The sequence below is a fragment of the Callorhinchus milii genome, unplaced genomic scaffold (genome assembly GCF_018977255.1).
Source record: "Callorhinchus milii isolate IMCB2004 unplaced genomic scaffold, IMCB_Cmil_1.0 Scaffold16, whole genome shotgun sequence".
NCBI lineage: Eukaryota > Metazoa > Chordata > Chondrichthyes > Chimaeriformes > Callorhinchidae > Callorhinchus > Callorhinchus milii.
This window is the reverse complement of record NW_024704757.1, coordinates 2,595,919-2,608,362: the sequence shown is the minus strand read 5'-3', so window position 1 is coordinate 2,608,362 and position 12,444 is coordinate 2,595,919. Positions and strand designations below refer to the sequence as shown.

Here is a 12,444-nt window from a genome sequence, read left to right as displayed (position 1 = left end):
GAGGGACACATCCTGCTTACCTAATTCCAGAAAATATTAGGTGCAGGTTGGCAACAGCCAAGGCTTGGGGTCCCAGAGTGTGTGTTGGGGTACTGCAAAAGTCTAACCAGCGAAAACCGCACAGCTTGCCATTCTCAGAGTCAGGCTCCGCCACTGTTAAGCGCTCTTGAAACGCTACCCTGCATGGAGGGCGCTGTATAAGTGCTTGTTGTTGTTGTTTACATTTAACTTCATACTATCTTGCTGTTTTGCAAATTTTAGAGCGAGCCCTTCAGAGAGGTAATGAAACGAATTCAGAGCATGCTTGAAATCCAGGAGAAGGAATTTGAGAAGGTAAAGTAGTCTTTGGAATAGCAGCCTTTTTTTAAAAACATTTTGGTTTTGTTTCAAATGGGAAAAGCTGAAGACAATATAATAAAAACATTGCTGATAATAAAGGAGTATCAAAGGTCTGGGAAATTGATATTGTAAAGTGATTGCAAGGAAAAGATCTTCCTAAGTGAATGAAATTGCAGTACAGTAAACCTCACATAAGTCCCAATATCATTTGGGACCATACATTTAATATGGCTTATGCAAAGTATGAGTTATATCAAACTTGCATAGAATATAAACTGTTGACTGGGAGTTGGACAGATGTATGACTTGAGTGATCATACTATTTATACAGATCAGATTTGTGTGAGTTTTGCTGTGGTCGTTTGGTACACTTTATTCTTGCACTCAGCTGTTCCTTTGAGTTATTTAGTTTTAATGCCTTTTCTTTTCAAGTTCAAGTTTGCTATTGTGATGATGGGCCGACACCAGTACATAAACGAGGATGAATACGAGATCAACCTGAAGGATTTTGAGCCACAGCCCAGTAAGTATTTGGAAATTCACTGTCACTGTTGAGAATGAGTTGGTTTGAACATCAATGTACAAATGCTGTCAAATTGTCTGCAAATTTACAAAAATAACCTGTGGGGTGTAACTGTTCAAGAAAAATAATTCTAGATTAGCAGTGAGGGTCATCTTTCTGGGTGTTTTATATCCGTGACTTTTTTTGCAGAAGACTGGCCTGTTCCAGATTCTCTACAGTTAACTGGTAAGCTCTCGAGACTAAAGACAGTTAAACTGTGTGTGTGGACATGTCTGAGTGTTTCCACGCAAGCCTGTGTTCGACATAGTGCAACTAGACGTTGGTAACGGTTAGTTTCATTTTGGAGGAGGGTTATTTTCGTGACATTACAATAAATTTCAAGGAAATAAAACTAATTGCCAAACAAAGGAATTATAAGACTTTTTGACATTTCACTGACCATCCCAACCGATGCTTTGGAACTTTTCATGGCAACTGGAATGTTATCAGATGTTCATTGTAAATGACAATAACAAACTGGATTTTTGATGTACTTGTTTTTGTACTCACTGTTCATTTCCTGTTCAGCAGTGACAGATCATTTGTTCTCTATAAATTTACACATCTTTGGTAATGAGGGTGTTTGTCTGTAAATTTACTAACCTTTGGTGTGTTATTTTCTGGCGTCATATTCAAATTGGGCAAGAGAGGAATGAGAATCATGACTTCTAGTGTACTACTGGTTTACAGCTCATGTCTTAAGATCCACTAAGTGACTTTCCTGGTGCTCAGGAATGTTATCCAGTTACTAGCTGAGCCATTGCAGAGGAAAATGCCATTATTTTGATTTTGCAATCTGTGCTTTTGTTTTCTCATAACTGAGGCAGAAACAGGACTGCTTGTTGTTGGCCTCGGTGCCCTGTGATGGGGATAGGAATCAGCCAGAGCCAGGGATCTCGCTTCCTATCACTATCCAGAGATGCCTCTAAGAGCTTGTGTGTAGAAATGAAGCAATGAGAATAATGGCACGATAGGGTTTCACTACTAATTCCCAAGCCCTTTGATGCTCACTACTGCTCACTGAATAGCCATTTAGTCAGCAGTACTGCGGAACCTTTCTCCAATTTCAAGTGTCCACCTCTCCAGCTGCAGACTTCCAGTGCCCATCAAGTGTTGTGGCAGGACCCTTGCTCCACATAGATTCCATGAAAACGTTCTGGATTATTGTCATCATTATTGTGTGAAAATATTTGTGGTTTCCAAATGGAACCCACTCACATTTTGTGCCAGAGAAAGTGACATGAATTGAATTTTTGATTCAACAAGTTATGCCGATGTTGAAATCACAGACGAAAATGGAGAGTTTTTACCAGAAATGTCTGCTTTCTCTCTTAAAACTGAAATAAATGTACATAATCAGCAGCTCAAATCATGCTAAACCCTTGCAAACCATACAGGAGGCTGTGACTGTTAAAGCTTGTATCATTTGAGGGGAACTTCAGAGGAAATGCATGAATAGATTCATTCATCCCAAGAAGTGGGAAGAGACTAATCAGTTTGCTTTTATTTGAATATCTTGTGGACTAAACAGGAATTTGCCACAGAATCTCAATTGTTTTCATTGTATAATGTTTTGCAAAACGCTGAATTCTGCAAATTGAGCAGTTGCTGAATACATTTGATATAGTCTTAGCATTTGAGATCTTTAATTAGTGTGTGAAATCCCCATTGATTTCAATTTCACACACACTGTTGTGGAGATGAATCTCATTGCAGACACACTGGAGGGAGGGAGGGAGACGGGAATAGAAAGGTAGAGGTGCGGAAATAGGAGGGTATTGTGTAGAGTATAAACCAGCATAGACTAGTTGGGCCGAATAACCATTCTCCGTGCTGTATCACTGTAACCCTGAATGTGTTATAGCAAATGTATTTATCTCCAAATCATACAACACTATTCAAGACTATCCCACTTAAATTTAATGCAAACTTAATGTTACTTTACTCATCTTTAAAATGACATGACTTCTGCCCACTAATTGAAACAATGTTAATGTCGCTGTTTATCAAGGAGCTATATATGATTTGTTTTGGATAGCCGGGTGTCTGACACACATGGAAACCCACCACCATCCCTAAGAGTATCCAAACCAAACTAAGATTTCCAGGCATCCCACCTACACATGGAAATTCCAGAGATAGATTGTTGGAATGGAATGCGCTCTCTCTCCCTGGAGGGATGTATCCTACTTACCTAATTCTGGAAAGTATTAGGTGCAGGTTGGCAAGAGCCCAGGCTTGGGGAGCCCAGAGTGGAAGCAGAATCTACTGCTGGTTAGACTCCAACAGTACCCCAAGATAAATTTAGCTCTTTGAGAATAATGGAGTCCTGTAGCTCAGTGGTTAGAGCACTCGCTTTGCAAGTGAGAGACCTGAGTTCAATTCCAGGCAGAGGGCGAAACCTTGGGCAAGTTTCCTTACTCCACACAGAGCCTAATAATAATCCCTCCAAAACAAAACAATAATAAATTGGTCATTTTCAATCTACGACTGTTTGTGGGACATTGCTGTGCGCAATTGGCTGCCGCGTTCGCCCACAAATATAGTCAATTCACTTTACAGTGTATTCTGTGAAGCACTTTGGGACATCCTCCCGACGTGAAAAGCGCTATATCAAATGCAAGGATTATTATTATAATAAGGTGTCAGAATTTTACACGAGTTTAATTAAATCATCGCTGTTTTCCAAGTGTTAACTTTTTCCACTCTTGTTCCCAGGTAATATGTCTCAGCCAAGACCATGGTTAGGGCTTGATCACTTCAATAAAGCTCCAAAGAGAAGTCGCTATGCATACCTGGAAAAAGCGATCAAAATTCACAACTGACACACCAATACACCTGACTTAGTCAGCATTACGTGTCTTAAAAAAANTTTACAAGACACTGTGTGCACCCTTTCAACAACAGTAAAAAATGAACTTTGGTACATGTGCACCTTGTCAGAAGTCTTCAGCGACAGGATTTGCTGCTGATGCTAATTTTATTTTGTTGAGGCTGTTCAGTTTGGCTTCTCTGTAATCTATTGACTGCCTATTTTCCAGATGGAAAGATGAAAATGGTTTTATCCTTTTGAAAGAGCGTTGCAGTTGGGTGTGAATTCTTGCTTGTTTTTAGGTTTAAAAAAAAGATGTTGTGGCAGGAATATGGCAGCATAGTGAATGAAGGAGCTGAGTAGTAAGAAAACAGCTAGTCATTTGCTAAATGGTTCCATGCCTTTAGATAACCCACAGCAGATGGCATAGGATTCTCATCTCTGGTTGGCTGCTAATTGAAAGTGTCGTGAACAAAATACCTTCACAAGCGCTCGACGCAGCCGGCATGTTCATGTTTACAGTCATTTGGATAGTTTTTTTTCTTTATTTAGGTAGTTTGGATGAATTCAGAATTTTTGTGAATTTGTAAACACCTCCACCATTCACAGCATTAATAAATGGTGTCTGTACTTCATGTTGCACATTGTTGGCACTTAATATTAAGGAGATACATTATTTTCCCAGCTGAATGTGGTCTTTGATTTATTTTTAAACATGATATGGGTTTTTTGTTCATCCCATACTCTTTGTAGAACACCTTGGCAATAATAATAAATCCGTACTCATTGTATCCTGCCTGGTGCGAGTTTGTAGGTCTGGCTAAGCTTGTTTTATTTTGATGCTGCAGCCATTAGTATTTGCTGATGGTGACTGGCTGGAGTAGGCGGGGAGGGGTGGGGGGGGTTTACTGTGCTGCCTTTACTGTGGGCAAATGTTTTTAAACCGAGGAAAAGACGGTGGCTGGAAAAGGGGCAAAGTCGAAAAGTCTTGAACGTGTTCTCTTTTTGTCATGGTGAGATGTGAAAAATTATACTTGACAAAAAACACACACAGCCTTTATAGCACAGAGGGCATGCTCGATAACGTAAGTAGTAAGCTGTTGACTTTGTAAAAATTTTAAAAAATACACAAAAATTGTATATTTAATGATGAACATGTACAATTTAACACTCGAAGGATGAAATTCCCATGGGAGGAGTCTGCAGGTAAAGTCACTGATGTTGATATTCATTGCGTGTAGTTTATTTCAACCTTTTTTTAAAGCTAATTGCAGCAGCGTGTCTAGTTGAGTTCAGTAAATATAGAATCTGCAATTCACAACTTTAATTTCCCTTTCCCTCTTTTAAAAATTTCTTCACGTAGCAGTGTATGAAATCCTTTCCTGTATATTGCCTTTTTGCTGGATAATGTTGTATGTTGAATAAAATTTTCTATAAAAAAGCGTTGCATCTGCTTTGTGCCCTGACAAAGTGAGATCCCTGCGTTATTAGAACTGATTTTCTTTTTTGTTTGAGCAGTTTTACCTTTACAAAACGTGTTTCTGGATACACCTGCAGATTTTTCTGTATTGTTGAATGTTATAAAAGTAGATTTAGACCAATATATGGCATTTTCATTTCTTCCTTGATGTATCTTTTTTTGAAGGCAAAGTTTACACATTAAACACTATAGATCTCAAACCACCAGGACCTTGATGTAGATGTAAAACAATTGCTTTGCTCCACAGACGATGATTATACAAAGAGCAATAACCCATTACCTCAAGACAGTTAATATTTTATGTTAACGCTTTCCTTCCATAGCATAGGTAAGCAGGGCAGTATATCCCGTAAAATGCTTTGAAACTTTCTCCGGGCATTTAGAGTATTTATTTGAGTATTAATGTTACCTGTGGACAGTGTGGTGCAGTGCACACAGTGGCCACTTGGTGGCACAGTTGCGACACTGCCAAAGACAGAGATGCACCATTTTGCATTCCAAATGCACCAACGCTGGAAAAGTTTGGCTCAAACGCCGTCTCGGGTCGGGTCGGGGCCTTTGAAAAGAGCCAAATGTAAAATATTTACGCTATAAAAGTCGATGGGTTTTATCTTGTGGCACTCACACCTGGAAGCAGACTGATACGCCAGTCGCATCCAGCATTTGGTTAAAATTCAGTTTTCATTGAAGTGCACAAACATTTGATATAATATAATCAACAATAGTACTCTCGCTTTGACGTCAGGAAGAATTAGGTCCTTCCCATCCATGAAAATGCCTCATCAGTTTCCGTGTGCACCGAAGTCAGTATTTCAGAACAGCAATTTCTGAACTGCAAATGCCAGTTTGACCTGAGTGTCATAGGCTGGATTTACAACTTGGGAAAACACTGAATTCATACAATATTGTATAATACATACATACAATACATATTTTCATGCTGCAGGATTAGTTGTAAGTTTTATTCAAACTTGCTTTTATTAATGCAAAGGAAAAGAAGCAGAAAACAATCATAGAAAAATCCTTTTAGAAGGAACTGATAGATTATTGCCTTATTGCCTAACTGAGTTCAATTCCAGGCAGAGGGCGAAACCTTGGGCAAGTTTCCTCACTCCACACAGAGCCTAATAATAATCCCTCCAAAACCCAAAACAATAATAAATTGGTCATTTTCAATCTACGACTGTTTGTGGGACATTGCTGTGCGCAATTGGCTGCCGCGTTCACCCACAAATATACAATCAATTCTGTGAAGCGCTTTGAGACGTCGAGAAGACAAATGCAAGGATTATTATTTTTAAGAGTTTCCATTTCCTGTATTTCCAGGATGATTAAAGAAAAGTTCATTCGGATTAGAGTACAATGTATATTCCTCAATGACATGTGGTTGCTCAACAACTTAAAATAAGTGTCATCTGTTTCCTCTTCGTTTGATTGCATGTCGCAGAGAAGGAACTGACTGAGCACAAAACCCAACATAACATTCCACAATCACCACTGCAGTGAGGGGCTCTTTGGGGTATATTCCAATCGCATTGGTTTAAACAGTTCATTGTAAGAAGAGAAAGTGCATAATAGCAATACTTTCCCTCAAAACAAAGATAATTTTTGAACTGGAGACTGACATGGTTTATAAACCCAATTGTATATGGCTGTCTGCTACTGAGGTCAGTGGGTACCATCATAGGTCAAAGTCTAGAACTGCATAATACCCTGGTGCATTGTATTCCCTCCAATTAAACGGTCTAAAGGAACGTTATCCGAACAATTCCTATTAAACATTTGGACTGTTGATTTCCCTCGTGCTCCTGCGTGTTTAAAACTTGCTGTAAAGAGCACAATAGTTGTTGCTAACCTTTCTCTGGACAAAACAGGAGATTGGGTTGAATTGCAAGTGGAACATGTCAAACATATCAATATCTGCATCCTGCACGGTTTGCTTAAACTGTGTATGAAACTTCCTTTGTGTGTTTTATCTAAATAATTAGCTTAAAGAAATTTAAGCCAAGACATTCCTGAGACTTATGACTAGTTTTTGGTCAGCCGGGTATCTGACGCACATGAAACCCACAACAGAGTTTCACATATGTACACACAGAAATTTCCGTGTCTGAAGTGGAATGTGCACTCCCTTCTCGGGTGACGTGCTCTGTTTATCCATTCCCGCAGTGTGGTTGGCGCAGGCTGGCAAGAGGCAAGCGGTGGGGACCCCAGAGAGTGCAATGGGGTAACTGCTGGGAGTTTTAACATTAGCAGCTCAGTTACATTAAAATAACACAAAACTGAAAGTCCTGGACACAGGTTGTTAGGCACATGTTGGAGCGAGCCAAGGCTTGGGATATCATGTCTTGTTCTTGTCCAACACAACGATTGAGGGAAAATACTACTAACAAATCCTCCAAATAAAATTGGTCATTCAGTTCATGACTGTTTGTGGGACACGGGTGTGCAACTGGCTGCCGTGTTTCACCGGTAAAATACACTATCCTGTGAAGCACATTGCAACATCTCAACAACGTGATAAGGAGTGTAGTCCTGTAGCTCAGTGGTTAGAGCACTCGCTTTGCAAGCGAGATACTTGGGTTCAATTCCAGGCAGAGGGCGAAACCTTGGGCAAGTTTCCTTACTCCACACAGAGCCTAATAATAATCCCTCAAAAACAAACAATAATAAATTGGTCATTTTCAATCCACGACTGTTTGTGGGACATTGCTGTGTGCAATTGGCTGCCGCGTTCGCCCACAAATATACAGTCAATTCACTTTACAATATATTCTGTGAAGTATTTTGAGACGTCTGGAAGACGTAAAAATGCTGTAATCAAATACAAGGATTATTATTGTAAAGAATGGTAACCAGCACATGAATAGATTTTGCTCCAGCTTTTTCCCCACTTTTGTGGCCATTTGGTAGAAGGTTAGTCAGATAAAAAGACTTTTCCAGGTTTTGGTGTTACATGCAGAGGAAAGCTGTGAAGTGAAACGAGTCGTCAGAAAGGCACGGTCGTTTGAAAATAAGCCAAGGTGACTTTGGTGCTGATTTGGAGATGATGATGTGCCGTGGAGATGTGCTTCCTTCATTCAGAAAGACAAGGCTGGTGTCTCCTGGTATCCCGGCCAACTGTCCCCCAAATAAAAATGCTCACTCACTTTATGGCTGTTTGTAGAATGTTGCTGTGTGCAAATGACTGCCATGTTCATGATAACATTTATTTAGACCTCTCTTTGCCTCTGTTTATCCAGCAGTAAGTAGGATCCTTGTTAGTCGATTGGCAGGTAATAATGATCACTCAATCTACAACTGTTTGTGGGGACGCTGCTGTGCGCAATTGGCTGCTGCGTTCACCCACAAAATACAGTCAATCCACTTTGCAATATATTCTGTGAAGCGCTTTGATACGTCTTATCTCAACGATTCTGATAACGACAGTATATCAAATAAATGGATTATTATTATTTAGCTTTGAGACATTTTAACTTGATAATTCCACTACAAAAATGTTAGTTTTCCTATAAATACACTACACTTTACAGTGAATCCTGTGAAATGTTTTGAAACCATGTGGCGACCTAATAAGACACCATACCTAATGCAAGAATAATTTAAGTGTACAGCATGTGCTTAACTTTGTTCCTTGAAAATGACCCAGCCCTTTCTCTGTCCCTCACCGCTCCCTTGTCTGTGCAGCGCTGATAGTAAAGTGCTGGCTACACCACATTTGGTTAACGGAGGGACAGGTCTGATGGCCTCTGACAATTTTATCGAATGGGGTTGGGTCTGTTACCGTGTTGCACGTGATGTCAGAGGAAGATAGAGATCGTGTGAGACAGAGATGGCAGCAGGATGCCAGCGTTCAGACATGTTGTTCTGTTTACAGGAGGAGTTCCCAGTGGAAGGTTTAGAAGAGGCGAAGCCAGGAAGTAAAATATGAAGTTTTTCGTTAATAGCTAAAGATTGACTTTTTTTTCCACCGTGTAATCCAAAACAGCTATGTGCAATTGGCTCCTGTATTTCGCACACAAAAGACAAGCAATATACTGTTTAATATAGTCTGTGAAGCGCTGATGATTAGGACACACTGTGAAAAGTGCCCTGATCTGAGGTTCTCAGAAGTTTCCTGCCTTTGGTCAAAAACAACTGCAGCAGCTCCATTGTGTAGAACTTTTCACATAGGAAAATGTGTCAAAGTGCTTCACAGAGCCAGAGAGATCAGTCAATCCCCTGATGTAAAACAATCTGTAATCATCTTTGGATTGATTATAATAATAATCCTTGCATTTGATATAGCGCCGTATCACGTGTTGAGACGTCTCAAAGTGCTTCACAGAATATATTGTAAAGTAGATTGACTGTATTTTGTTGGAGAAACGCAGCAGCCGCACACAGCAGTGTCCTATAAACAGTCGTGGATTGAGTGACCACATTTTTTTTGAGGGATTATTACCCCCGGAAAGCAATCTGCAAATTGATTAACAACCGGGTTCCTACTTACTAACAGGCATGTGGAATAAGGAAAGTTGCCCAATGTTTCTTCCTGCCCAGGAATCAAAACTATGCTACGAGACAACAACACAATTTGCATTTATATAGTACCCGTTACACAGGGTAGGATCCTGGAGAACTCCATTATTGCCACACGCATGAGCTTTCTTTCCCCATACGATCAAAGATCCTGTTTTTTGTTCACCGGGTCTGTATATTTTGGTGCATGTGGGATGTGCAGGATTTAAACTTTGAGTTTTCATCCCAACTGGTTTGCGCCCAAATCTGACAGCGACAAACAAGTCGCTGGGTTTGTGCACCGAGAGAGAGTTGGGCTGGAGGTCACGAGGCTCCTGTTACAGTATCGGGATTTTAGATTTGTTGGATTGTTTAAACATCCAGCCTGAACCTGCCAACACACAGAGGAAATCACACGCGCAGGAGTGAGTCACAGGAGCTCTCACTACAAACATGTAAAACACATCAAAGTTCCAGAGACTGTGGCTCATTAAAACAAGCCGAGTGGCTGACAAGGCCACCTGGCGATCTATAACACATGTCCTGCCCATAATTCCCCCCCAAATAAAATTGGTCGCTCATTCCATGGCTGTTTGTGGGACATTACTTTGCACAACTGGCTCCTGGGTTTTGCCCACAAAATACAGTCAATTCACTTTATAATATATTCTGCAAAGCGCTTTCTATATCAAATGCAAGGATTATTATTATTTATATTAACCTTATTGAACCAATTTATATTTTTGAAATTTTTTAGCTCCATACTTAAATGTCACTGGTCTCGTGAAAAACACTTTCTATTTTACAGTAAATCCTGTGAAGCGCTTCGAGATCTTCTGACGTCAAGGCCCTGTATCACTTACAATGATTTGTTCTTATTACATGTGAATGTTTCAAGGCATTTCACAATACGATCACGGTACATGCGGCTGACGTCGCCTGCAGCAGATTGCACAGGGGGTGAATTTCAACAACAACTTGCATTTTCAATACAAAATTACAATTGTAAAGCACCTTTCACAATTTTAGCAATGGAGGGAGTGAGGCGAAGAGAATGTGGGATGGAGTTTCAGAGGGTGGTATAGAGAGGCTGAAGGCCCAACCGCTGATGGGGGTGTGGGCTGCACCTGGTGGGGGAGCAGGACGGAGTCTGCTGAGCAGAGGGAGCGGACAGGTTGATAAATTTATCACTGAAATTCCTACCAATGCTGGCTCACAAACTTGACACGTTCCTACCTACACGTGCTCACAAACTGCTGCCTAATAGGTTTCTGGCCTAACATTTTTGACTACAGATACAACCGGATCATCCTAACAGTGTTCAATACAATTGGATGCTTATCTACAGAGAACAAGACATGGTTCCCATCAGCAGACAGTTGTTTTATTCATTTGCTTTGGCGCAGACAGGCTGCAGCCTGGCAACATTCCTTTGGATAGAATTAGCAACTCATCCCTCACCGCACACTCATTGCTTGGTCACGTATCCATTACAATGCCATTAACGTTTATCATTATTCATCGGCCATTAATCTGTCGAGTTGTTTCTGGAGCACTCTTTCCCATTCTGTCCTTTTTTTCTCTCTCCACCTTTTTCTTTTATCTCTTCTCTCTCCCTTTTTTCTCTTTTTTTTCTTTCTCTCTCTTTTATCTCTGGAGAAGTAATGTATTAAAAACATACTTTGACATCCAGCATTTCTGTCAAGCTCGTTTGACTTCCAATCAGTTGAGGGACTGGGTTAATGTAAACCAAAAGTGCTTTACTTTCCTGTTCTCTGACGTTGTGGAAGGGCCCATGAGGGTGTGAGTTATTGGCTATTGCCTCATTAACTCTCATCTTTATGACATTATACACAGTCTGATTTTTGGTGGGGGGGTCAGCCGGGTGTCTGACACATGCAGAAACCCATCACCGTGCTTAAAGAGTATCCAAACCCAGCTGAGATTTCCGTGCATCCCACCTACACATGCAAATCCCAGAGAGAGATTGTTGGAATGGAATACACACTCTCACCCTGGAGGGACACATCCTGCTTTCCTATTTCCGAACAGTATTAGGCATAGGTTGGTAAGAGCGAAGGCTTGGGGACCCCAGAGAATGCGTTGGAGTCTAACCAGCTAAACCCACGTAGCTTGCCATTGGTAGCATTGTCTGGCAAGCTTTCCTGTTGCTTGTCCAGTTAGGGGTGTAAAAATAGAGATGACAACTCTTTTTAGTCCTGGAGCGTCCACACAGGTCAAATCCAATAGGGTGTCATTGAATAACACATTTTATCAAAAAAAATAAACTTTGATAGCAAACCTCCCAACATTTCTTTATTTTTTTTGTGTAGTATTAATCCTGGCATTTGATACAATGCCTTACCAGTGAACATCTCAAAGCGCTTCACAGGATTTATTGTAAAGTGTAGTGACTGTGTATTTTTGTAGCTCCAGCCCAGTTGCACACAGCATTAGGAACAGCCATGGAGTAAGTTGCCAGTTTTATTTCGGGGAGTGTTGGCCAGGACACCGGGAGAAACTCCGTTCTATTTTCAAGTAGTGCCATGGGATCTTAAGCATCCACCTGAACGGGCATAGATGGGACGTCTGTTTATCGTCTCATCTGAAGAACACCACCTCCAACAGCGGAACCCCCCCAAGTGGAGAGTCAGCCGAGACAATGTAAGTTCAAGTCCTGATGTGGGGCTTGGAACCCACAATCTTCTAACTCAGAGGCAAGAGTGGAGTCCTGTAGCTCAGTGGTTAGAG

At 40.7% G+C, this 12,444-nt stretch overlaps 1 protein-coding gene across 6 annotated transcripts in view; it reads left to right on the top strand.

The window, feature by feature from the left end:
• usp7 (ubiquitin specific peptidase 7 (herpes virus-associated)) overlaps positions 1 to 5,314 on the top strand; it is a 32,903-nt gene extending 27,589 nt beyond the window's left edge. For 4 of the 6 annotated variants that reach the window (XM_042340947.1, XM_007904897.2, XM_007904896.2 and 1 more), the window contains 4 exons: positions 262 to 333; positions 772 to 862; positions 1,052 to 1,087; positions 3,620 to 5,314. In XM_042340947.1, coding sequence (XP_042196881.1) covers positions 262 to 333; positions 772 to 862; positions 1,052 to 1,087; positions 3,620 to 3,726 — 306 coding nt within the window. In that variant the 3' untranslated portion in view covers positions 3,727 to 5,314. The remainder of the gene's footprint in view (positions 1 to 261; positions 334 to 771; positions 863 to 1,051; positions 1,088 to 3,619) is intronic. The other 2 variants (XM_007904898.2, XM_007904894.2) reach the window with 1 other exon arrangement.
• The last annotated feature ends 7,130 nt before the right edge of the window (positions 5,315 to 12,444 follow it).